Below are 21,841 nucleotides of genomic sequence, written 5' to 3'. Positions count from 1 at the left end.
ATTAAGGTTTGTACAATTCCAATGATTTTAACTAAAAAAAAAAAAATTAATTATAGATATACACAACATCTCTTTCTGCCTAACTGGATTGCTGATACTGCATGCAGTATCAGCCTGAGAGCTACGTAAGATACTAAGATAAATGTGATTATGTGAACCACATATTTATCCCTTCCCAATTACAGAATTTTGTTTTCTTGCTACAGGTAATTACATAGTATCAAACTCTATAAATTATTTATTTAGTAAATAAAGACAACATTTAAATAATGAAATTAGTTTTTTTTTAGTATTACTGTCTCTCTTGTTACAATCCTCAATCCTGTATCTATTGATAACTACTTTTTCAACCTATTAAAACATAAAGAGTCAATACAACCTCCCCACAACCTCCTATATGAGAATACAGCTGGTGCCACTTCCACAAGGTCTTGGCAAATAATGAAATTAGTTAATTCATCAAGAATATTAAAAATAAAGAGAATGCATAATATAGAAAGATGGAAATGCGTAAAAAATTCCTGGGATGTCCGATCTACAAATTTTCAAAATATTTTCATATTATTTGCGTCGGTCAGATAATACTAACTATTTTTTTTTTAAATTACAAGAGAAACTTTCATAAGGGCCCAGGATAAATCTTGCCCTGAATAATAACTTGCAAACTAAAGGAAAAATAAAGGCCATTAGAAAGAGCACGTGTGATGATATTTTTGAGAATCAAAATGTTCTAGCTAGCTTTACCGCCTTTAAGCGTGAGATATCATGCATCGTGGTCCATAAATACCTGGACAAAGCTTACAATTCTTCATTCTTGCATGCAGAATATTCAATTCATCATTCACAGAAAAATGGAGAACAAGAGCGCTACCAAAAAAACACTGTCTCCTTCACAGATGGAGACTCTGAGTGCTTTATGCAACACTTTTCTGCCCGCCATTAATGAACCTCTTCCACAAACCACAGATGCATCTCTCACTAATTTCTTTCAAACTTCAGCCGCCTCCACCGGAACTCACCACCAGGTAATAAGAATTTGGATATGATACGCTACAATTATATATGTCGATTGATCTTTAATTATTTGAATTAAATTTCCAGGTGGCGTGGCTTATAAACGAGAGAATGAAACATCCTAAGCTGAATTCATTGCTGCTGCTGCTATGGTTTCTGTCAACGAGGATTGGAACATTGTTGCTGTGTGGAAAGGGAAGCTTGTCAACGCAGTTTCCCTTTTTGCTACGCTTCCCTGAGATTTCTCAGAACAAGAGAGAACGTATAGTTCAATCATGGGCCACCAGCAGCCTGCAATCCATCCGAAATTTTTTCACGGCCATGAAAGCTTTGGTTCTCCTTGTATTCTTCACTGCGGTATGTTTTGTGGGACAGCCCGGATTTATGTTGTTTTTTTTTTTTGAGTAGCGAGGAAACTTGTAATCATTAGTTCAAAGTTTTATTGGGTAAATTCACCTTAATTAGTATACAATCACAATTAGTTTTTTTTTAGTACTATTGACTCTGGTACATGTAGTATCTGTATATATATATACTTTCTCAACCTATTGAAGCCCAATGAGTAAATATCGTCCCCATTGAGGCACGAACCCATCCCTCACTGCAGTTGTGTTGAACGGACTCTGTTCCGCGCAACTGTAATTCCTTTTCAACACAAATGGTCCACAATATAATTTGCAAAACTAACCAAGTTGGCTGGGTTACTGAATTCATGTCCTTACATTTGTTACCACCATTGATGTCCAATAATACAAGCAGGCTGCTGATATTCAATCCACTGATAAATTTATCGTTTACAGGTTGATGATAAGGGTGAAAACCCAAGTTGGAAAGCAATAGGGTATTGTGGTCCTGACCCTTCCATTTCCGAAAAACAAAAAAAACACAAGCATCACGATCATGAAGACGATGATATCGCAGTGGCTGATATCGAAGAATTGCTCTTTGGACCTCTGTACAACGGAATCATTGATCTGAATCAACCAGAAGAATTCGTCTTCAACAGGCTAACCAAACTAGGTTGTTCTGTCACGAAACCGAAGCCCCCGGGCCCATCTTTCGTGATCGAGTGCGATGCGGTGGTGGTCGGCTCTGGCTGCGGCGGCGGCGTCATTTCCGGCGTTCTCGCAACCGCCGGCTATAAAGTTCTGGTCTTGGAGAAAGGGAATTATTATGCGAGAACCAATCTGTCCCTCCTTGAAGGCCCTTCCATGGATAAAATGTTCTTAGGCGGTGGATTGCTAATGACAAAGGACTTAGACATGGTCCTCCTCGCCGGCTCCACCGTGGGCGGCGGCTCAACGGTGAACTGGTCCGCTTCGATCAAAACGCCGCCGTATGTTCTCCAGGAATGGCGCGAACTCCACGGCCTCGAGTTATTCGGAAGCGAGGTTTACCAGAAAGCCATGGACATTGTTTGCGGTAAAATGGGAGTGCAACGTGAATGCGAGGACGAAAGTTTCCAAAACATGGTTTTGAGAAAAGGTTGTTTGGAATTAGGTTATCCTGTGGAAAATATCCCGCAAAACGCGCCGGCCGATCATTATTGCGGCTGGTGCACCTTCGGCTGCAAAGACGGGCGGAAAAAAGGCACGGCGGAGACGTGGTTCGTCGACCTTGTGAAATCCGGCAACGGCGCTATCCTCCCGGAATGCGAAGCTCTGGAAGTAATCCACGAGAGGAACAAAGCTAAGGGAGTTATGTTCACGTTTCAACGCGACGGGGTGAAACAAACGGCTGTGATTAAATCGAAGGTGACCGTGGTCGCCTGCGGCGCCCTAACCACTCCCTCGTTGCTGATCAACAGCGGCCTGAAAAACCGGAACATCGGCCGGAATTTGCGCCTCCACCCTGTCGTGTTCGCGTGGGGGTATTTTCCGGACGCGCCGGGAGAGAACAAGAAGAGCTACGAAGGGGCGATAATGTCGGCGATGTCTAGCGTGGTATTAAACGTTAACGGAACAGGGTACGGCGCGGTGATACAAACGCCGGCGTTACACCCCGGGTTGTTCTCCGCCCTAATGCCGTGGAATTCCGGGCGAGAATTCAAGATGAGGATGAGTAGATACGCGAGAACCGCCCACGTTTTCGCGCTGGCTAGGGATATGGGGTCAGGGGAGGCGTTCTCGCCGACCTCCGTAACCTACGACCTTGACAAAACCGACGAGGAGAATCTGCAGAGAGGAATCGAGAAGCTGTTGAGGATACTGGCGGCGGCCGGGGCCGAGGAGATGGGATGCAATCACGGGACAGGACGAACACTGAAGGTAATATATATATATATATGTACAATCTAACTATCAGCTTGTTACGGATTATGATTATATGTTATGTGGAGCCCACAAGTGTGCAATCCAACTATCAGCTTATACTTTTAATTTGATATAATGTTGTTATCCTTAATTTTACCATGTGGTTATAGGTGAAGGAAGCGAGCAGGGAAGAGTTTGAGAGGTTTGTGAAGGAGGAGAGTTCACAGAGTCTGAGCAAACACACGAATCTGAAAGCATCGGCGCACCAGATGGGGAGTTGCAGAATGGGAGTTGATCCCAAGACATCAGTGGTGAACCCCAAGGGAGAGACATGGGAGGTGGAAGGGCTGTTTGTTGGAGATGGGAGTGTTCTTCCTACGGCTTTAGGGATCAACCCAATGGTCACCATTATGTCTGTTTCTTATTGCATTTCTCACTCTGTACTTGACTTTCTTAAGACTCATGATTAAGCTACCTACCTAGCTACCTTAATCATGGGTCATTGTCTTCTCAATTTCTATCTGTACTGTGTGGATTGCTGCAATAATATTTGTAATTTGTATTATGCATGTTCATCATCAGCTACTATTTTATTTTCTTCTAATAAGATTATTAGTTTGATAAAGGTAATTTGTGTGGGGTTATACCCTGGCTTATTGATTAATGGTGATGGTAAATTAGACCTATTTGACTCATTTTGGGAAGTTCAAATGTTTAATTGAATTTTTTAAAAAGTTCATGAACTTAATTGCATTTTTGTGTAAAGTTCAATGACATATTTGACACTTTTCCCTATACAAAATGTATTCTATTATTGGCGATATCATCCTACATTCTCAGTAAAAAGTCATAAAATTATATATATTTTTTAAAGGAGATCAAGACTGCATTTAATAATTAACTAAATGAGAAATACAAGCCTTGTGAAACATACCACCACGATCCTACGACATTAAATGGATCAATTCCACACAATGGTCCCGTTTAACGCATGCAATTCCAACCTAACCAAATTTGACCAATAAAAGATTAGGTATATATATTGTATATAATTTTAATTTGATTCGATTCCATTCAGATTACTATGATTAAAAATTCATAGTGTGTGTAATAAAAGTTCATATATAATTGTAATTAAGCCTCTTTCAATTATATATTAGTCCTCAACCTGGCCAGTGCCCACCGGGCTAGCTAGAAATTAAACCACCGGATCCAATCCATCCAGTTGACCACATTCATCCCATACTAAAACAACTCCAGCCAATTTGATCATATTATTAGCTTAATAATACAAAATTACAAAATCAATTCCTAATAAAACAACTTGTTAATTTTTTTGATTTAAATTAATTAGTTATGAGCAACCTAAATTGATTTTGGCTCTGTTTGGTAAATGGTTGTTGGCTAATTGGGTTGGCTGTTTGGGTTAGAAGGTATGATTTGTTGATAATATTAGCTGATTGTAAAAAGTTGTTTGATAAATTAGCTGTTAGCTGATAGCTGTTTGGTATAATTTCTTTTCTAAAAAAACTAATTGAAAAGGCTGCTTTGAGTTGACTTTTTGAATTTTAGCATTTTGGAGTTATAAAAAGCTTATTAACCAAACAACTAATAGTGATCAAATAAGTCAAAATTGGCTGATAGACTGATTATTTACCAAACAGGGCCTTTGTGATTCATCTCATACTGTCATGCATATCCTTATATAGTGCTTACGGTTTCTATTGTCAATGATTTTTTTTAAACATTCAAATCCACATATATAGAGGCTTGTTTGGAGGAAAAGGTTACGTTCCACGACAAACCCCAAAGCACAACCGTACCGGAATCACCAACAAGCCGCCACCAAACGCTTCTTAATTAATTTCAACCTTTGAGTAAGCCTCAAGTTTCTTCTTCTTCCCAGCTAGTTGAATTGTCTCTTTATTCTCCACCAACCTTTTCCAACCAACCTCTCTCAGCTGATTAGCCTTATTACTCTCATGGAAAACCATCCATACATTTTCCCTCTCCTCGTTTCGGTTGTCGTCTCCCTCGGCTTCGTCTCCTGCACCCTCTGTGTCGCCGCCGAATTCAAGAAATCTAAGGTATATATATATATATATATATATATATATATCTTCTGAACAGACATACGTGTGCTGTGCTAGAATTCATGTAAATTAGTAAATTAATTAGTTGTTCGCAGGTGAAGGATCTCAGCGTAGATGGAAAGCTGTGTTCCTTGCCGGAGAGCGCCGCTTTCCGGTTAGGACTGGCGGCGCTGGCGTGTTCGTCGGTTGCTCAGATCATCGGCAACTTGTTGCTGTGCGGAAAGTTGATGTCAAAGGAGCGTGAATGCAGTTGCCGCAAGACCAAGAAGCCCAAAACCGCCATCTTCTTCCTCGTACTATCATGGTACGTAGACTGTCCTTTTCTAAGATGGTTAGTTAGTTTAGGATAAGTCTTTGTCATTAATCTTCCGAGCATAATCAATTAGTCAATTGATTAAGAGATAATCAATTAATCACCACATCTTACTTAGGTATGTTTGATTCATACATGGAAATAAGAATCGGAATAGGTATCAAATATTTTGTAATGATAATAGGTTTTGTTGAAAGTATTTTACATATTTTGTAGTATGGTGGAATATGAATGATTATTAATAGTTGGAGAAATGATTGAAGAGGTAGGGATGAAACCTTATTTTATTAGGGAATAAGTTTTGTGGTCTAGTGGCATTCGGAGTCCCGGTTAACCCTCCCCATCATTCATGATGGGAGTGGGTTCGAACCTCGAGCCTCAGGCAACTGTTCTTTGTGAGTAGCTATGAACAGGAGTCAGTAGAACTAAAAACTATCATAAAAACAATAACAACTTAGCTAAACATGTCAACAAAACACACCCTTAGTAATTATTTGAAATCATTATAATTTTTTGCGTGTCTTGCATATGATAATTTGTGTCTTGATTGGCTGTACTCAATTAGGAAAGCGTTATTATAAGTAATTGGTAATTCATTATTTTATAGTTACCAAAATAGCACATTATATTACTCCATAGATTTTATCACTTGCTTATTCCAATTATATTCCAAAAATAAATAAATAATAATAATAATCATTTTCATTACACATTTATTAGAAACAATATATATTCTTAACATGAATTAGTATGTACTTCTTAAATAACATCTATCATATTATTGTATAAATATTACTCCGTTTTTACACCCTTCACCCACTATCTAGATCGTCCTTCATATGGATTTATTGTGTTTAGGTAAAAACAATAGTTGTTCAATATCTTACACAATATTAGTAAAATTTAACAACCAATATTTATTTATTGTAGAAAAAATAATATTAGTCACACATAATGTACTTTCTAATAAAGCATTCTAATGTGGACTGTACTGTTTCTTTTAGTCAATTAAAAATAGTAATTAATGACATAGGTGTACCCAAAAAAAAAAATAGAGTGATAAAAATATTGATGATAAATTATGGGCAAAAACTTGTGTGAGATCGTCTTACTATGAGACGGGTCGGGTCGGGTCAAGATGCACATGTAACGCCTATATGCACAAATGTCATACTTATATGCTCAAATGTAATACTAATCAGGAATAAAATTTTTGTTACTTATAATGGTATGTAAATGTAATACTTTTAAGGGAAAATACAATATTTTTACATTTCCATTTAAAAGTATTACTTTTTTCCTCAAAAGTATTATATTTGCCCTTATAAGTAAGGGGCACTTGTCAACATTGCTTATTATGAAAAATGTATTACTTTTTCTCTTATAAGTAACAAAAATTGTATTATTGATTACTGTTATATTTGAGCATATAAGTATGACATTTGCACGGTGCTTTGACCCGACCCGACCAGTTTCACGAATAAGGACCCGTGAGACGGTCTCACACAAGTTTGACCCTAAATTATGAAACGCTTGAAATTGACCAATAATCGTCCCTTTTTGGTAATATTAATTATGACCAATTCTTCAGTCAATTTTGAGCGGTTATATTTCTCTGAATTTTGTTTGATTATTATTAACTAAACTTGCTTGAAGTGATTGTTGTTCACTCCAGTGGCCTTCCTCAATTAATTTGGTTATATTAGTTATATGTGTGTGTGTCTACCCACACACACACATATATATTGTGGTGATACATAGATAATTAAGGTGTGTGCATATATGCATGGCAGGATGAGCTTTGGAGTTGCAGCAATTTTAATAGGTGCAGCCACAAGCATGAGCAGAAGACAGGCACCGGGAGAAGGATGGTTAGATGGAGAGTGTTACATAGTGAAAGATGGAGTTTACTTTGGCTCTGCACTTTTGCTCATAATCACTTTGGCTTTAACCATTGCCTCTGCCATCTTCACTAGAAGAACCAAGCTCACCACCTCCATACCCAACTAGAATCACATTTTTTTTAACCCCCAAAAAAAAATAAAATTCATTGTCATATATGTTGAAAGGGAGAGGAATTTGACCAATTACAGAGTTAACAAGTTTTTATATTTAATGACAACGACATCGATGGAAAAGACTTTATGGTATAGAGGTTTTTGGATAAGTAGTTACATATTCAAATGTAAGGAAAAAAAAAAGCGCATACTTTTCTTAGTCTTAGGATAAGAAGGAATAAGAAAATAAAGTGATAATGCACATATGTTGACGTGGGTTTTACATTATATTGTATATTTTTTATTTCTGTAAATACATTTTTTTTGAAGGGCTATAAATACATATAACTTGCAATGAATTTAATGTTAAGTTCATTTTTGTACTCCATGCGTAATACATGTTTGTATAAGTTAGAATTTCATAAAATATCAAATTTGATCATTTGAGTTTGGTGACTATGCCATGCTTGGTCCTAACCTTTCATCTATACCACACATACTTATCTTTACTAGTATCACACTTTAATTTTGATCAAGTTTGGGTTGAAAGTTGATGTATTATATGTATTGGTGTGTTAATAGAGAAGAGGTCTAAATTTACTAAATTGCCCCTAACGAAAGAAAATGATCAAAGTCTAAAAATGGTTAAATTTTGGATAATGTTAAAATAGTATCTTCTACCATTCAAAAAACTTCATTTAGCATCCTGAACTTAAAAAACATTCAATTAACTACTTCAACCATTTAAAAAAGTTCAATTTTCATTTTTTTTGTATATTTATATGGATAATAATTTTAAAATATTAAAAAAATTATAAAAATAATTATAAAAAAAAAAAGATTCATCTCTTGCCGGGCTCTTCGTCTCCGGCCATGGAGACGAATCTATTTTTTTTAATAATAATTATTTTTAAAATTTTAAATTTAAAACATATTTTAAAATTATTATCCATATAAACCTAAAAAAATGAAAATTAAACTTTTTAAAGGGTTGAAGTAGTAAATTGAATTTTTTTTGAGTTCAGAGTGCTAATTAAACTTTATGGGCTATTTGTGCACTATCTCGTTAAAATTTGATGATCAATGAACTACATGCAAGGACGGAGCTGCCACCCCGGCCAAAATTTATACAGCCCCAAAACCACGTCGTTTTGGGGCTGTATTATATATATAATTTTTTTTTAATTTTAAATTTTCATTATTTCACACTTGTTAGCGGCCTCAGACCTCTGCCTCTTCGCCTCTCGACCAGACGGCAGTCGCCGCCAAGCTCAGCCTCTCACTCGCAGACCTCGTTGCCTCCGGTCAGTAGGACAGCAGTCAGCAGGTCAACAGGAGACAAGAGTCCTCACTCCTCACTTCTTCAGTTCCTCTGTTCCTCAGCCTCTCATACTCAGGTTCGTAGCCCTAATTTCTCTAATTAACTGATTTTATTTTTGCCCTAATTTTCCCTAATTTTATTATATTGAATTTTATTGCTGTTGCCGACTTGCCATTGAATTTTGTTGGTGTTGCACTGTTGGCTGTTGCCGTTGAAATGTTGAATTTTATAAATTTTTTATATGAATGTGAGCAGTATGCCGAGAGGGGCAGTAGCCTAAGCATTGAATGTCAATATTAAGTGCTCTGTGCTTAAGTGCTTTCTTTTAATTTAATGTATGTGCTTAATTGCTTAAATGCTTAATCAATGATGAATGTGAGCATTGAGCTTCCTGAGCAGTGAGTATGTGTATGTCAATATTAGAAATTTAGAATTTTTAATATTGTTTTGAATGTGAGGATTGTGAGCAGTTATGGAAAAATAAAAAAATTCCCAAATTTTGTTGTCTATATAGGATTTTATTGGTGTTGCCATATAGGATATTGATTATGTCTATACACAACCGGATGAGTGATGATTTATTACATAGATTGCTTAGTGCCGTATGTTGAACCCTGTATTTGAACATTTTTCGAATTTATTTTACTTTTGCTTCTTTGTCCCCCCTTAAAAGAAATCCTGGCTCCGTCCCAGAGTCAAACTATGTAAGCATCAAACGAGATGAATCTGGATTATTCTAATACTAATGAGGATTGAAAAAAAAAGGTTTTCTACATCTTCCAACAACGACGTCATTTGCCGCGTTGGAGTATACTTTGTGTCTTCGTTGCTCAATCGGAACAAAGCGAAAGTAAAGCGTTAATTCCCGCCATTGCTCTCTCTCTCTCTCTCTCTCTCTCTCAGTCTGTGAGCTTGAGAGAATGGACAGTAAAGGGGGAAATCCAGGGACAAGGCAGACGAATCTGAAGAAGTCTTTCAAGCTTGGAGTGCGTTCCTTGCTCACAGCCTGCTCCAAGGAGGTATACTATTTTGCTCTTTATAAAACGTATACACAATATCTAGTGTCTGCTTTGTGAAATGCCACTGAAATAATTTTTTGATTCCGCCATTTTTTGGGTGAATTCAAAAAGGAATTTTGCAAAGCTTTCTCAAAGTTCAGTCCAGCGGAGCAAGAGCGCCTCCACCGGTTATTCATTCAGGTAATTATCATTTCTTCTTTGCTTCTTTCCCTTTTTTGGTTCCACTTTGGAGTACTGATTTTAGAAGTTTGAAGAAATTGTGTGACAATTGAGAAATTTGGCTGAGTTTTGTTTGATTTTCTACTCGTATAATAATTTGGAGATACTGAAAGTTGTGTTATTTATTTATTTATTATTTTCAGGTTGTTTCATCATTGCACGAAAATATAGAGGTATGCCATCTTTGATGTTCAGGGGAAATTTCATTTTTGGACCAAATATATGTTGATTTGCAGTTTTGGCTTATGTGTTTTATTCTTCTAATAATATATTCTTTAAATGGCATTTCATACTAGCTGTTTATTGATTCACAATTGGCTAGATAGAGATAAAATATGTATTGAGGAGTAGAATGCTCAACTTATATTCTTCAAGAGTTTGAGTTCTTATGCATTTAGATGCGTAGTTGTATCTTTGACCATTAAGATGAAACAGTTTGTTTGTTTTCTCCCACAAGGACTTAAGTTTATATACTCTGTTTAGAGTTTCAGTAAAAGTAAAATGACCGTGTCATCTATTAAAGGTTTATTCCTTAATGCATGTATTTTTCTGAAACTTTGCAATTATACTTTCATCTGCTTATTATAATATGATAAAACTTTTGGAGAAAGACAATAAATGTTTTATGGTTATATTGGACTGCTAGTTCAAAAGTTTAATTCACTTACTGAATTAACTTACTCCGAGGCGGTGGTTCAGGCACTCTCTAGTCATGGAACTTCCTCTACGACTGCTAACACTCTACTTGCAGACTGCAAAACTCTCATTGAATACTTCCAAGAGTTTAAGATTACGCATGTGATGCGAGAAGGCAACCGATGTGCCGATTTTTTAGCCAATCTGGGCCAAGACTCTCCGAAGGGTACCATCATCCTCGAGCACCCTCCGGATGGATTGAGCGACTTGCTTGCTCGTGACTCGCAGAGCTTCGCCACGTGTAGAAGACGCTAATTTCGGGGCCCCAGGCCCCTCCCTCTCACCAAAAAAAAAAAATTCACTTACTGATGACAGCAATTAGTTGTTTGTAAACTTGGCTTGCTGGCTGTTCTCTCAATCTGATAGAACTCAGAAGATTGAAAGACCATCTACTATGAATTACATGTCACATTTGTAACTGTTAGAATAGTAGACTGTTCCTGAATAAGGATTACGATGTTTGCCACTTTGCCTAAACTCAAGTTTGGAATTGTAGAAGAATTAGGAACTTACTTGATTACTTCGTAGTGTTTTTCTCTTATTCTTGGTTTATTCTCTTGTTGCTTATTTGGCGGGTGGTGGCTCTTTGCCACCTGCCTGACCACTAATTTTTAATTTCCAACAATAGCAAATACAAATTGTTGTGTCCTAACTCCACAAAATCTTGCAGGATGAGTTTGAGTCTTTATGCCTGGAGACAGAGGTATCCTCTTTGGAACTGACTACTCGTCTTAATTGATTTGCACTGTTATTGTGTTATGCCAAATCCACATTACGAGTGCTACTGTCAGTTTATTGTATTTCGCTACACCAATTCTCTATCCCAAGTGTTCTTCACTCTCACTCTCATGGAACGTACCAAGACTTGATATACTGAAAGGATACTGATCATGAATTAGTCGCAATCATCATTTCTAACAAACCCCATTCTGTTTGTCTCTTGTTCCTTCTCATAAGAAAGGCTGAATTGCAGGTTTTCTTTAGTCTAATTAAGATCTTCCGATAACAATGATAACTCTACCTTCTTTTCTTTCATTCTCTCTTCATTATTAATTTGGCTGTGGATTTATGGTGGAAATTTCTTATTGCTTACAGGCAGGAACTGTTCTTGATACTGTGGAGCATCTTGTAGAAGAGCAAAGCTTGGATCCACTCTCTTCTGAGAAGTAGGCTTCGTGAGATTTTAAGAATACTCCTTACTTTTGCATCCACTTAGAGAGTTAGCCATTTCTTGGAGAAGTAAACTGTGCTTTGTAGGCTGAACCTCTTTGAATACAAGGGACAAAAAAAAGCAGAGAACAAAGAGCAGGAGTAAGATTGAGGTCTATTATTTGGCTTCTATAATTCTATTACACAGAGACTATTTCCTAGCTCTCTTAGGGGTTAAATGAGGTCCTCCAAAGGAATGAGATAAAATAGAGGCTAGATAGTATTTTCGAAGTACTTAGGAGAACACTGCTACTAGATTGTCAGGATTTCAAACCTTCGTGTTGGCTCATATTTTTTTATTTTATTTTTTATGTTCCTTCCTAGTATATAATATATTTTACCTTTTTATCATACTCAAATGCTTAGTTCATGCTACGGGTAGTTTTAAGGACTGAGGTGAGAAGATTGAATATAGAGGTCGTGAAGGTAGAATTATGAACAGTCGTGGCCACATCTAGGTATCAGATGCATGCAAATCTTACATTGTTCACTTAAACAAAATCATTGTTGGCTTTGATTGTTATTGCTTGCTTGTATAATGATCTTATGTCTATTCCATGTGAATGAGCAAATTCTTGGATGCTTTATGCCAGTAATGACTCTAAAATTGCATTATTAGCTTTAAATTATAATGATTCTAACATGTGGAAAAGAATCAAGTGAAGGGAAAAACAATCAGCGCACATTGCAAAAATCAGTAATTTATCTCCATGAAATAATTGCAACATTTTTACAGGACTAATATTGAAGAAACTGGCAAGTATTTATCAGAAACGAAGAAGAACGAGATCAACTACTTGATGGGCATGCTGGAAAAGGTAAGTATTGTCCGTTCACTAAGACTCTTGGATGCTTATAATTCACCTAGTTGACACAATAAAATGGTCATGTGCCAAGACATGATTTCTAAGTAGTGTCATGTTATACTTATTCAGTTAGTAGCTCATTTCGAACCAGGCTTGGTAATATACAATGCTCATCTTATGGTAGAGTTTAACTTTGGGTAGACATTAAGAAGCTTCAACTTGTCATTTGAAGAATTAATCAATTAAAGAATTAATTAAAATAAGTGAATTTATATTCTTGAGACCTATAAATGCTTTTTAAAATAAGAAAAGTCCCCTATAAGAAAGCTCATTGCTTAAACATGGTGGAGGAAGTAACTTAGAAGTAATAGAATAAGAATTGTAGTTTTGGAAGTGCATTCTTAACTCAATCAAGACAAATTAACTGAAAGGTATATTAGCCTTCACAAAAAAGGAACAAACCATAAGCTACTTCATATGCATACATATGTACAACTCTGTTTGGCACACCTAGCTCAAAAGCTAGCTGAAAGGTGAAAAGCTTGTAGTTAATAAGTTAACTTATTGAAATTAAAGTGTTTGGTAAAATTAACTGTTTAATAAGCTGATAAGTGTACAAAGACATAAAAGGATAAACTGAAATATTAGGATTTTTATTAATGAATGGTAGATAGTGTCATTTTTGTAAATTAATAAGGATAAAATGAAAAAAAATGTTAAAAGTCAATAGTTTATTTTGAAATGCTATTTGAGCCTTAAGGTAGCGTTTCAAAATAAGTTATTATTTTAAGCTCCTAATGTTTTACCTAACTGAGCTTATAGTTTATTTGTAGCTTAAGATAAGTTATGAGCTCTAAAATAAGCTCTACCAAACAGAGCCGTAGTATAAATTGTGTAAAATTTGTCAGACTAACTGGAATCCATTGTAAATATTACTCCGTACTTTGGGCAGGCAGAAGAACAGAAGCGGCTTATCAGTTCTCGCCTTGAATTCCTAAAGAAAGAAAAACAAGAATTCTCGGGCGCCACAGATTTTGTGGACAAGGTATTTTGTTACTTCATGAATTCTTTCATTCAAGTGACTGCAACCTTGACTACCATTTTACTGTAATGATTTCATTATTTGTGAATTTCTGCAGTTAAGGACAGGGACTTTGAGCTACAGTACTGGAAATAATCCTTGATGTGTCTATGTATGATCAGTAATGTTTGTAAAAATCTATTTGGCTCACCTTTTAACTTCAAGCATACAGAGCAAACCTAGTCCAAACTGTTCTTTTTCTGTTTCCATTGAGTGTTATTATAATGAACTAAACATCCACTTGGTTCTTTGCAGCTTGTCAACCATATTCACACCTAATACTTACTCAAATTTATGAGCTTTGCTCCCCAAAGGCTTCTCTTTCTCTTATTTATTATTATTTTTCTAAATGTTTTGTAATGAAACTTGCTATCTGTCCTCATTGACTGAAAAAATATATAATGTAGTTAGCACATGATTGTACCAAGTAGTCATGCCCCTTTGTCTCTAATAAAATTTTGTTTTTATAGTCAACTAAGAATGGCCTCTGACATAGTGACATACACCTGCCCACCAGAGTTGACTTTTATATCTCACTGTGCTCTATATTACTATCTATCTCTAATGTGTAGTATGATTGTACTATGATCTAGGCATATTTGACCAACTATTATCTTATCTTATCTTTTTTGTTTCTTCATTGAAAAAATTCATTATAATTTATTTTAGTGTGATTTCAACTTAGGACTAATTTTGTTTTCTGTTTTCAATACTATAGGAAGTATTTCTCAATTTGATTTGTAAGTTGTGACTGACCTACGAATTAATGCTTGCCAAAACTATTGAATAGGTTCATCCAAGTGGCAATGCATATCCAAAAAGTGTTAGCGTCATGTACATTGGAAAGGGAAAGAATATTGAATTTTCAAAAAGAAAAAGTTTCAAATATGACAGCGGTGTACAAATTAAATTAAATTCAAATCTCATTACATAAAATAAAAGTTGACCAATTTTAGCCTGTTTAATACGGAGTAGTATTTTTCAAATAATAATTAATTATTTAGTGTAATTAATAAGGTCTCCTAAACACGCTTGCACACATAATCAATCATCCATGTATATTATTATTATTATTTAAAAAAAAAAAAAACTAACCGATTATGGAGGAGTACGTGTAATTTGGTGATTTGATGAGTTGGAAAGTGAATGCATGTATGTACCATCTCTATCTTAAGGTCTATATATACGTACGGTTGCTTTTTTTGAAAATATATTTCAGACTTTTAACAATCACTACAACCATTTTTTTCTTGGAAAAGATAACAATAATTGCATAATTTAAGATACTACAAACTCATTCAAATAGCGACAATTCAAGTTAAGAACGTTGTTGGGTTACTGTCAAATGACTCACAATTGTAATGCAGACAGAATGCCGATTACATGACATTACGTGTACAATTCATTCAAAACCAAAATATTGCATTTCTATTTTTTGGACAATAGTGTAACTTCGAATTACCAGAAATTCAATATAATTATTAGATCCGTTATCAATCACAAAAAGGAATTAGGAAGAGGTTGAGGATTTTGAGAGCCCACCAAAATCTGTACTTGAAGATTCTGATGCTGAAAGTCTGAAACAACAACAAACCTTAATACAGATTGATGTAATTAAGGTAAAAATTTTCTTTAATTTAGCTGTGAGATGTGATTATTAGAAAGCTAAGCTATTTCCTAATCAATGACAAAATGCAATTATATGATTCAAACTGGACACCTGGAAAGTGTGCTACACAGTTTAATTTCTAAACTCAGTTTGAATCAATTGATTAATGGCATAATCACATAAAAAGTCATTATTGATGGGCATTTCAAACGTTGAATTAAACACAAAAGGATGACATACATGTCCATATCTACAGCTTTGGTGATGAAATAGCTGATAATACGTTTTGATATTTTTATCGGATACGTGTTGATTAAACTTAAAAGACGTATAAATTTTAACTTTTTAAATAATTATAACTTAAAAGACAGTCAGTACTCAATGAGACGCCAATTTCATGTAATTTGATAGAGATTTGTCTTTTAAAAAAAAAAATACTAAAACTACAAGATCTAGTCCTTACTAAGGGTCTAATAGTGTATAGATCAGAACATGTAAATAAACTGTTAACATTGTGGAAAGTTTCTCTCGAGTGAGAATATCAATGTATTATACCTGTTTACATTGGACTTAGTGATAACCATCTTTACTTTGACGACTAAGTCATTTAAGGAAATAATAAGTAGCTGAAATCAATCAAAGCTCAGGCCCAATCCAATAAACTAGACCAATCAACTTCAATTCAATTGTTGTGCATCCTTATTCAAATGATATTAATTCAGGGGTAATAATATCCCAACAACTATACATCGAGTTTTATGACTATTTGAATGAAATTGAATTTGAAATGAAAGAAATATTTGAAGTCAATGCATGCATGCCAAACAGGGGTAGGATAGTATTTCTCTTGCAACTACTATATATATCTCCAACTGGAAGTTGAAAAATATTTGTGCATTAAATTTTCCAACATTTCACATGACGTTTAGTATGATGAGTGCATAAATATCTTAAATTCTTGGTCATCAACAACTCTAACAAAATGCAATAATAGTTTTGGGAGTACCAAATGTCTTAACATAGAGCTTGGAAGAAATACAAATGTGTTGCACATAAATAAAAAAAAAGTCAAATAATAAAGGATCCCCCAAACAACTAGCTACTTTGTTGGCCAATTCATTCAACAAAGTCAATTATATTATTATTATTATTATTATTATTATTATTGTTGTTGTTGTTGTTGTTGTTGTTGTTGTTGTTGTTGTTATATGAGTGTGTTTGACTCAAAAGTTCGTAGTTCATTACGTCTCTCTATTTGAGTATTAATATTATTGATCAATTCATGATGTTTGAAGTAGAGGAAAATATGTATTTATATGGATACTCCGTAAAATATTCTCAATAATACAAGGAGAGAGAAAAGGAAATCTAGTGTGCCTAGAAACAGAGCCCTAGCTAATACCATACACTCCTCAAGCTTAAGGTTCTCTCTCTCAAGAACATTTAGCTTTGTCCTTTAAATCATTTAACATTGTTGTGGTTAGTGACTTGGTAATAAAGATAATGCCTACGAGTTGGTCAACTGTCATAGGTTCTTTAGTAGTCAATTGGGAGATCATCGATACTCTGAGTCCAATTAAAACCTTCGCTTTGCCAAAATACTCACTCGTAGTAGAATCCATTAACACAAAGACTGCATCCGACTCTGGGGATTCATATATCATGCCCAAGAAGAAAACTCAAAGGCGACTTCAATAGTTTTCATAGGGCCTAAGACATGACATGTCCCACTACAACATACAAAACTTCATCGGACAGAGACGAGATGAGCATGGACAAAATAAAAGAATCTCAACGGATCAAATTTTCGGCCGTAGGATCGGTTACAATGGAACACTCATTTGGAGGCTTAATAAATGAAGTTGGACACGGTAACATGCCCTCAACGTATCCACTAAGACTTTAACCGCGGAGAATGGACACAAGTTGAGTTTTCCAGAACATATAGTTTGAGGAAGTATGTTTAATGGAGATAAAGTGATGGACTATTTGTAGGGTATTTATCAAGGTTGTGGTTAGATAGAAGATATTGAAGATGGTGCGAAAATAGGAGGTGGTGTCATCGGCCAGCGGCACGGTCACGAGAGGTTAGTGGGGTGGCAGTGGTTTTTATTTTTATTTTTTCTTTGGTTGGGTTTGTAGTCATGGATTATTTAGTCTATTCATGCCCGATGAGAACAATAGTACTAAGAATAATCTTATTATTGATCATGATATTTGAAGTAAGTAGAGATATGTATTTATAAAGATATAAAAATCTCAATCAAATATTCTCAATAATACAAGAAGAAAGAGAAGGAATTATAGTGTACCTAGAATATAGGGTTGCAATAGAAACTTAAATACCTAATACTAAAATATAGATAATAACTCCAATGAAAGTTACTTATCTACCCATAAATAAAACAACTAAAATACTATACATGTGTTTTCAACAAAAACAAAAAACTACACTTGTGAATCTCACTAAAAGCCACACTCTGAGCTGATGAGCTCGTGCCAGAAAATACAAAAGCTTAGACAATGTTGATCGGAAAGCCATAATTATCGCCATTTGCCTAACGTTGGCGATCTACTAGGAAAGAAGTCAGTACATTGCAAGTCTGTACGTCGTACTTGCTGTCTTCTTCATAATTATTAACACGTTTTTTTTTTTAAAGGAAAAAGAACAACAATAGAAACCAGATTTACAGATCAGAGTAGCATAAAAACCAAGTCTTTTTTAAGCAAGATGAACAGATCTGTTCATCTTGCCTCTTGGTGATTTTATGAACTGTATAGTAGTCTATACTACGTGGAATTGAATGAAACCAGAAGATAGATTTTCACAAACACAAATTAATTTGCACTTGAATAATAAATAATACTATTTTTCATAATTGATTTGCCTTGCGGACTTCCCATACATAATTTAAAAAAAAAAAAACAAAAAAGATTTAACAAACAAGGAAAAAAAAAAAAAGAGACAAAAAGGAATATTTTTGCTTGCTAGCTAATTACTACTACGCTACTTTCATAATCCTGACCAGCTGGGTTTCTCTTCTCTTCTTGTTAGCTATGAAAATAATGAATGTGGAAACTCCATTTCCATCTCCATCTCCATCTATGTACACTTTGCTCTCCTTGTACTTGTAATCCCTATCGCTTTTTCGGTCTCTTGCCTTTGTTCTACTTCGATCTGATCTTGTCTTTCACCAAGATTTTGTTCTTGACTATTGAAAATATGCGGGTTAATTATCCCTCTTCAAATCTTTTCTTTGGATTCTTGAAATGGGTTTTTATCTGATCATTTGGATAGATAATTATTGAGTCAACTTGATATTAAACTGATAATCAATCATGACCATCCTTTCTTCTTTTTCTTCTTCATCTCATCACTTTTGTTGTGATGTTTTGGGATAGAGTCGGATGGGCAAGCCGTTCTGGGGAAGGGCGAAGGGCCCATACTGTATTCCATGCTGTGGGCCCACCACAGACCACCTGCATCATAAGTAGAAGAAAAAAATCCCATGAGGACTGAGGAGATAGATAGATACATACAACATTTGACATTTCTATTCTTAGCAAATTCAGCTTTTTAAAGTTAAATCCCCTTCTTCTACACAAATGGTAAGTAAAAACTTTTTAAAATTTTAATGATTACTAACCTGTACTTTGTGGTGAGATGGTGTACAAGGACCAAAATCTCCAGCTTGGCTAGTTCATTCCCGGGGCATGCGTGGGTCCCATTGCCAAATGGCATGAAAGTATTGGGCTTTGGAGCCACCTGTCACATCACACCAAGTGGATTATTAGTTTAGTTTTCTTGGTTCATAGGATCTGCGTGGGTGTTTGGGTAATATAATATTAGTTAAAACTTTTTTTTTTTTCTAACAAATTTACCTCAAATCTTGAAGGATCAAACTTCTCTGGCTCTGGGAAATTTTCTGGGCTATGATGAATGTTTCTGAAGAGGGGCAAAACTTTCCACCCTTTTGGGATCAGATAGCCTGAAACAAGGAAAATGCCAGTCAATAATTGTGATATAAAAATAAGCCAACTTTCTATAGTGGAGTGGAGTGGGGTCAAACTCACCTTGTAACTCAACATCTTCAACAGCTTCTCTGAAAGTAAAGGATAAGATTGAAGCCACTCTCAGTGTTTCTTGAATCACTCTTGTAGTGATTGGCATCTTCTTGGAATCTGCCCAGTTCAGAATCTTGTCTTCCCCATTCTCCTCTTTCAATCTCAAAATCCCTTCTTGCTCTTCCTGCACAAATTAAAACACACAAAAGTTAAATCAATTTTTTCTGGTGTCACTAAACCACAAGGTCTTTAAAACAATTAAGTTTGAGATTTTTGTTTGTGGGCATGGAATTTTACCGTGACAGCTTGTAGGACAGAGGGGTTTTCCGCGAGGTACTTGACGATCCAGGTGATGACACTGGCGGTTGTGTCGCGGGCGGCGAAAATGACTCCGATGATGTTGTCGGCAATCTGGTCGTCGGTTAGGCTTTCCTTGGCGCCCATGAAAGATCCCAGCAAGTCGTTGTGGGTCTCGCCGTTTTGGCGGCGGGTGGAGAGGATTTGGGCCAGGATCTGCGCCAGCTCTCGCCGGGCTTTCATGGCCTTGTGGAACAGAGTTCCGGGGAGATTCACCGGCATGGAATTGTACCCTTTTTCAAGAATGTAGTAGCACCTCTTCAGATCTTCTCTGTATAGAACCTCGTCCTTTCCGAATATGGAAAGCAATGCCACATTGAAGGTATACTGCAGGAGCCATAGTAAAAACAGAGTTAAAAACAGGGGAACTCTGTTTCTGTTTCTATTTCCTCTGCTTAATATAATATAAAACAAAAAACTTAAACCACCTACTGTTTTCATTTCTTGGAAAGTGTTGATGAGTCGACCTTCCAGCGACTCTAGAGTGGCTTTCGCGATGGTTTCCACGTCGGGGACGATGGCTTTGATGGCTTCGGGCATGAATGCCCGGAGCACAAGCTTCCTGAGCTTGGCATGGTACTCTCCCTGGTGGAAAAAAATGGCCTGTTTCCCTAACATCCTCTCTTTGCTAGCTGGGAATGTAGGCTTGAAGAGATGAGCTTTTGTTACCAGCACAAGCTTCGCCACTTCCGGGCTCGAAATCATCACGCAACGACACCCCAATATATGAGTCTTGAATATCGAACCATACCTGTCCAAAAAAAACACCCACTTCCCATTAAAATCCCAGTCAAGAACAGGGAAAAACACCCCAAAAAAAACACCAAGAGATTCTGTACTGACTTCTTGACTTTCGAGGCGAAGAAAACGTTTGGGTTCTGAGAGTAGAGCTGGAAGGTTTCGCCAATGTAAGGCCAGCCCAGAGTGCCGGGTGGGAGGGGGAGTTTGATGGCACTGAAAGAGATGAATTTGAGGACACAACGGAGGAGAAAAATGGAGAGAAACGAAGCTAATGATACCCAGAAAATGGATGAGATTGCGAACTCCATGGTTGAAGAGGAGTGTGAGTTTATAAGTAGTGAAACTGTTTTGGGTTGAGTTAACAGTTTGGGAATGAAAATTGGGGAAAGAAAGATGGGATATATATAGGCAGGTATGCAAACAGGAGAAAGGAGCTTTCAATTACAGCTCGAATTCCACACACGGAATCTCCCTCCAGCTCATTCTTCAGTAACTGAGAGAGAGCTGTGGGAGAGATTAAGTGAGAGAAATGGGGTGTGGTTTGGCACGTGTCACTTCCACTCTTTTTTTTTTTTTTTTATTAATCAAAGTTTTCCAATTGTTATACCATGGCTCAGGTTCATATTACATTCTGAATTCTGATCCAAAAATTATGTGTTAACAATTTCTAGACAAATTGAAAGTATATAAATTGTTAATTGAAGGTACACAATAGGTTAAATGAAACACATAAAATATTGGTTAACGTGTTATGTGTTTTCAATTAACATATTATGTACCTATAATTAACAATTTATGTGTCTTTAATTATTATGTTATGTGTCTATAATTATTATGTAATGTGTTTTCTATTTGTTTATATACATAAATGATTAACTGCTATGTTTCAACTGGAGGTACAAAATCAGAAGGTTATTTTTAGACCAGATTTCACAATGCAAAGTAGATCATTGTCTATGGTATAATTTATGCATATTTTCAACTTAATCCCATAAACTTACTCAGGCCCATGAAGAGATAAAGTGAGCTAATTTAGTTTCGAGTCTCAC

At 35.9% G+C, this 21,841-nt stretch overlaps 4 protein-coding genes across 9 annotated transcripts; 3 read left to right on the top strand and 1 right to left on the bottom strand.

Annotated features, from left to right (window-relative positions):
• Nucleotides 1-752: 752 nt before the first annotated feature.
• LOC116022514 (long-chain-alcohol oxidase FAO4A) lies at nt 753-3,891 on the top strand. The gene is made up of 4 exons (XM_031263245.1): nt 753-1,025; nt 1,102-1,371; nt 1,815-3,281; nt 3,437-3,891. The coding sequence occupies exons 1-4, from the start codon at nt 819-821 to the stop codon at nt 3,734-3,736; spliced, it is 2,244 nt and encodes a 747-aa protein (XP_031119105.1). The 5' UTR covers nt 753-818; the 3' UTR covers nt 3,737-3,891.
• Nucleotides 3,892-5,185: 1,294 nt separating this feature from the next.
• LOC116023220 (protein MODIFYING WALL LIGNIN-1) lies at nt 5,186-8,028 on the top strand. Of its 2 annotated transcripts, none has more exons than XM_031264203.1 (3): nt 5,186-5,353; nt 5,455-5,663; nt 7,466-8,028. In XM_031264203.1, exons 1-3 carry the CDS (start codon nt 5,249-5,251, stop codon nt 7,680-7,682), a joined length of 531 nt encoding a protein of 176 aa, XP_031120063.1. In that variant the 5' UTR covers nt 5,186-5,248; the 3' UTR covers nt 7,683-8,028. The 2 variants fall into 2 exon arrangements, with proteins under 2 accessions (XP_031120063.1, XP_031120064.1); XM_031264204.1 differs by having other exon boundaries at nt 5,294-5,353; nt 5,445-5,663.
• Nucleotides 8,029-8,889: 861 nt separating this feature from the next.
• LOC116022677 lies at nt 8,890-14,333 on the top strand. 5 transcript variants are annotated; one of them, XM_031263493.1, is made up of 10 exons: nt 8,890-9,066; nt 9,894-10,009; nt 10,121-10,189; nt 10,372-10,401; nt 11,595-11,627; nt 12,020-12,090; nt 12,182-12,235; nt 12,870-12,951; nt 13,892-13,984; nt 14,079-14,333. In XM_031263493.1, exons 2-10 carry the CDS (start codon nt 9,911-9,913, stop codon nt 14,121-14,123), a joined length of 576 nt encoding a protein of 191 aa, XP_031119353.1. In that variant the 5' UTR covers nt 8,890-9,066; nt 9,894-9,910; the 3' UTR covers nt 14,124-14,333. The 5 variants fall into 5 exon arrangements, with proteins under 5 accessions (XP_031119353.1, XP_031119350.1, XP_031119351.1 ...); XM_031263490.1 differs by having other exon boundaries at nt 9,756-10,009; XM_031263491.1 differs by having other exon boundaries at nt 9,684-10,009.
• Nucleotides 14,334-18,483: 4,150 nt separating this feature from the next.
• Nucleotides 18,484-21,177, bottom strand: LOC116023243 (abscisic acid 8'-hydroxylase CYP707A2). The gene is made up of 7 exons (XM_031264230.1): nt 20,895-21,177; nt 20,484-20,802; nt 19,992-20,378; nt 19,704-19,878; nt 19,512-19,618; nt 19,277-19,395; nt 18,484-19,109 (listed from the first exon to the last, which is right to left on the bottom strand). The coding sequence occupies exons 1-7, from the start codon at nt 21,098-21,100 to the stop codon at nt 19,004-19,006; spliced, it is 1,419 nt and encodes a 472-aa protein (XP_031120090.1). The 5' UTR covers nt 21,101-21,177; the 3' UTR covers nt 18,484-19,003.
• Between the last annotated feature and the right edge of the window lie 664 nt (nt 21,178-21,841).

Source organism: Ipomoea triloba, chromosome 6 (genome assembly GCF_003576645.1).
Source record: "Ipomoea triloba cultivar NCNSP0323 chromosome 6, ASM357664v1".
NCBI classification, from domain to species: Eukaryota; Viridiplantae; Streptophyta; class Magnoliopsida; order Solanales; family Convolvulaceae; genus Ipomoea; species Ipomoea triloba.
This window is presented reverse-complemented; position numbering and strand designations above follow the sequence as displayed.

Coding starts and splice junctions, on each gene's coding strand:
- LOC116023220 (XM_031264203.1), top strand. CDS start 5,249: ATGGAAAACCATCCATACATTTTCCCTCTCCTCGTTTCGGTTGTCGTC. Junction 5,354..5,454: donor CCGAATTCAAGAAATCTAAG/GTATATATATAT, acceptor AGTTGTTCGCAG/GTGAAGGATCTCAGCGTAGA. Junction 5,664..7,465: donor TTCTTCCTCGTACTATCATG/GTACGTAGACTG, acceptor TATGCATGGCAG/GATGAGCTTTGGAGTTGCAG.
- LOC116022514 (XM_031263245.1), top strand. CDS start 819: ATGCAGAATATTCAATTCATCATTCACAGAAAAATGGAGAACAAGAGC. Junction 1,026..1,101: donor CCACCGGAACTCACCACCAG/GTAATAAGAATT, acceptor TTAAATTTCCAG/GTGGCGTGGCTTATAAACGA. Junction 3,282..3,436: donor GGACAGGACGAACACTGAAG/GTAATATATATA, acceptor ATGTGGTTATAG/GTGAAGGAAGCGAGCAGGGA.
- LOC116022677 (XM_031263493.1), top strand. CDS start 9,911: ATGGACAGTAAAGGGGGAAATCCAGGGACAAGGCAGACGAATCTGAAG. Junction 10,190..10,371: donor TCCACCGGTTATTCATTCAG/GTAATTATCATT, acceptor TATTATTTTCAG/GTTGTTTCATCATTGCACGA. Junction 10,402..11,594: donor CATTGCACGAAAATATAGAG/GTATGCCATCTT, acceptor AAAATCTTGCAG/GATGAGTTTGAGTCTTTATG.
- LOC116023243 (XM_031264230.1), bottom strand. CDS start 21,100: ATGGAGTTCGCAATCTCATCCATTTTCTGGGTATCATTAGCTTCGTTT. Junction 20,803..20,894: donor TTCGCCTCGAAAGTCAAGAA/GTCAGTACAGAA, acceptor TTTTTTGGACAG/GTATGGTTCGATATTCAAGA. Junction 19,619..19,703: donor TGAAGATGTTGAGTTACAAG/GTGAGTTTGACC, acceptor TCCTTGTTTCAG/GCTATCTGATCCCAAAAGGG.